Below are 1,010 nucleotides of genomic sequence, written 5' to 3'. Positions count from 1 at the left end.
TACCCAGATGAGTGGAGGATGGTAAATTGGAGTAACTTCATATTGTATTCCAACCAATCATAAGGCCTGAGAAGGTCCCCCCTCCCCCTCCTGGCATCACCTGGTGGCCCCACCACTCACCGCATTGATAACTCCGGTTCGGATTTCGGGTCCCTTTGTGTCCAGAGCGATGGCCACCGGTCTGTAGAACATGGGGTTTGAGGCGAAGCTTTCGGTGGCCTCTCGGACGTTCTTGATGGAGCCAGCGTGATACTAAAACAGAGAATTGTTAGTAGCGGAGCCCCCAGGTGGACGGGTAATGGGGGCAGGGGTCCGGGGCAGGGGTCGGGGGAGTTCCTGACTCACCTCATGGGTACCATGCGAGAAGTTTAAGCGGGCAATATTCATTCCGGCTTTTATCATCTCCTTCAACATTTCCACCGAGCGGGACGCCGGGCCTAGGACACGAGGACAGCACAGTGAGACCCCAATATACCCCGTCTATATTAATTACCCCAGAGATGGGGGGGCAGATGGGGTTTTGCCCCATAGAAGGAGGGGGTGGAAAGAGTCTTGCCCCATTGATGGGGTCTTTCACCTCTCTTCTGCCTTCTTTAGGAGGTTCACTCCTTTTTTTCTCCTCTGACCCCTGGGTTCCCCCGTGTCCCAGTTGCCCCATGAAGGAGTCTCCCGCTTCTATCCTTGATGTCCCAAACCGGTGGCTGGGTCTTCCCTGGTTATCCCCCTCCCCATTCTGGCTTCCCCCCTGCTCTGTGGCCCTGGGGGCCCCATATAGGTGGACGTGGTACCGATGGTGCAGACAATGCTGGTGTTGCGGGCAGTCAGCGGCTCGGAGTCGATGTCCAGCATGCAGAGATGTTCCAGGAAGGTGTCAGCCATGGAGGCTCCCAGCTGCTGCTTCTGGAAGAACGCCGCCCCAAGGTCCTGGGTCAGCTGCGCCATGATTTCCGAGGGACGTCTGCGGCTCCTGAGGGGGACAGAGACATCAGAGGGGGGACACCGGACAGACA

The 1,010-nt window shown here is 57.4% G+C and overlaps 1 protein-coding gene across 1 annotated transcript in view; it reads right to left on the bottom strand.

Moving 5' to 3' along the window:
* Positions 1-998, bottom strand: part of PKLR (pyruvate kinase L/R) — a 6,436-nt gene extending 5,438 nt beyond the window's left edge. Inside the window, 4 exon segments of the mRNA XM_072427787.1 lie at positions 4-98; positions 100-252; positions 346-437; positions 789-998. Coding sequence (XP_072283888.1) covers positions 4-98; positions 100-252; positions 346-437; positions 789-942 — 494 coding nt within the window. The 5' untranslated portion in view covers positions 943-998.
* Between the last annotated feature and the right edge of the window lie 12 nt (positions 999-1,010).

Source organism: Pyxicephalus adspersus, chromosome 12 (genome assembly GCF_032062135.1).
Source record: "Pyxicephalus adspersus chromosome 12, UCB_Pads_2.0, whole genome shotgun sequence".
Lineage (NCBI taxonomy): Eukaryota > Metazoa > Chordata > Amphibia > Anura > Pyxicephalidae > Pyxicephalus > Pyxicephalus adspersus.
Note: the sequence above shows the minus strand (reverse complement) of the source record. Positions and strands in the feature narration are given on the sequence as shown.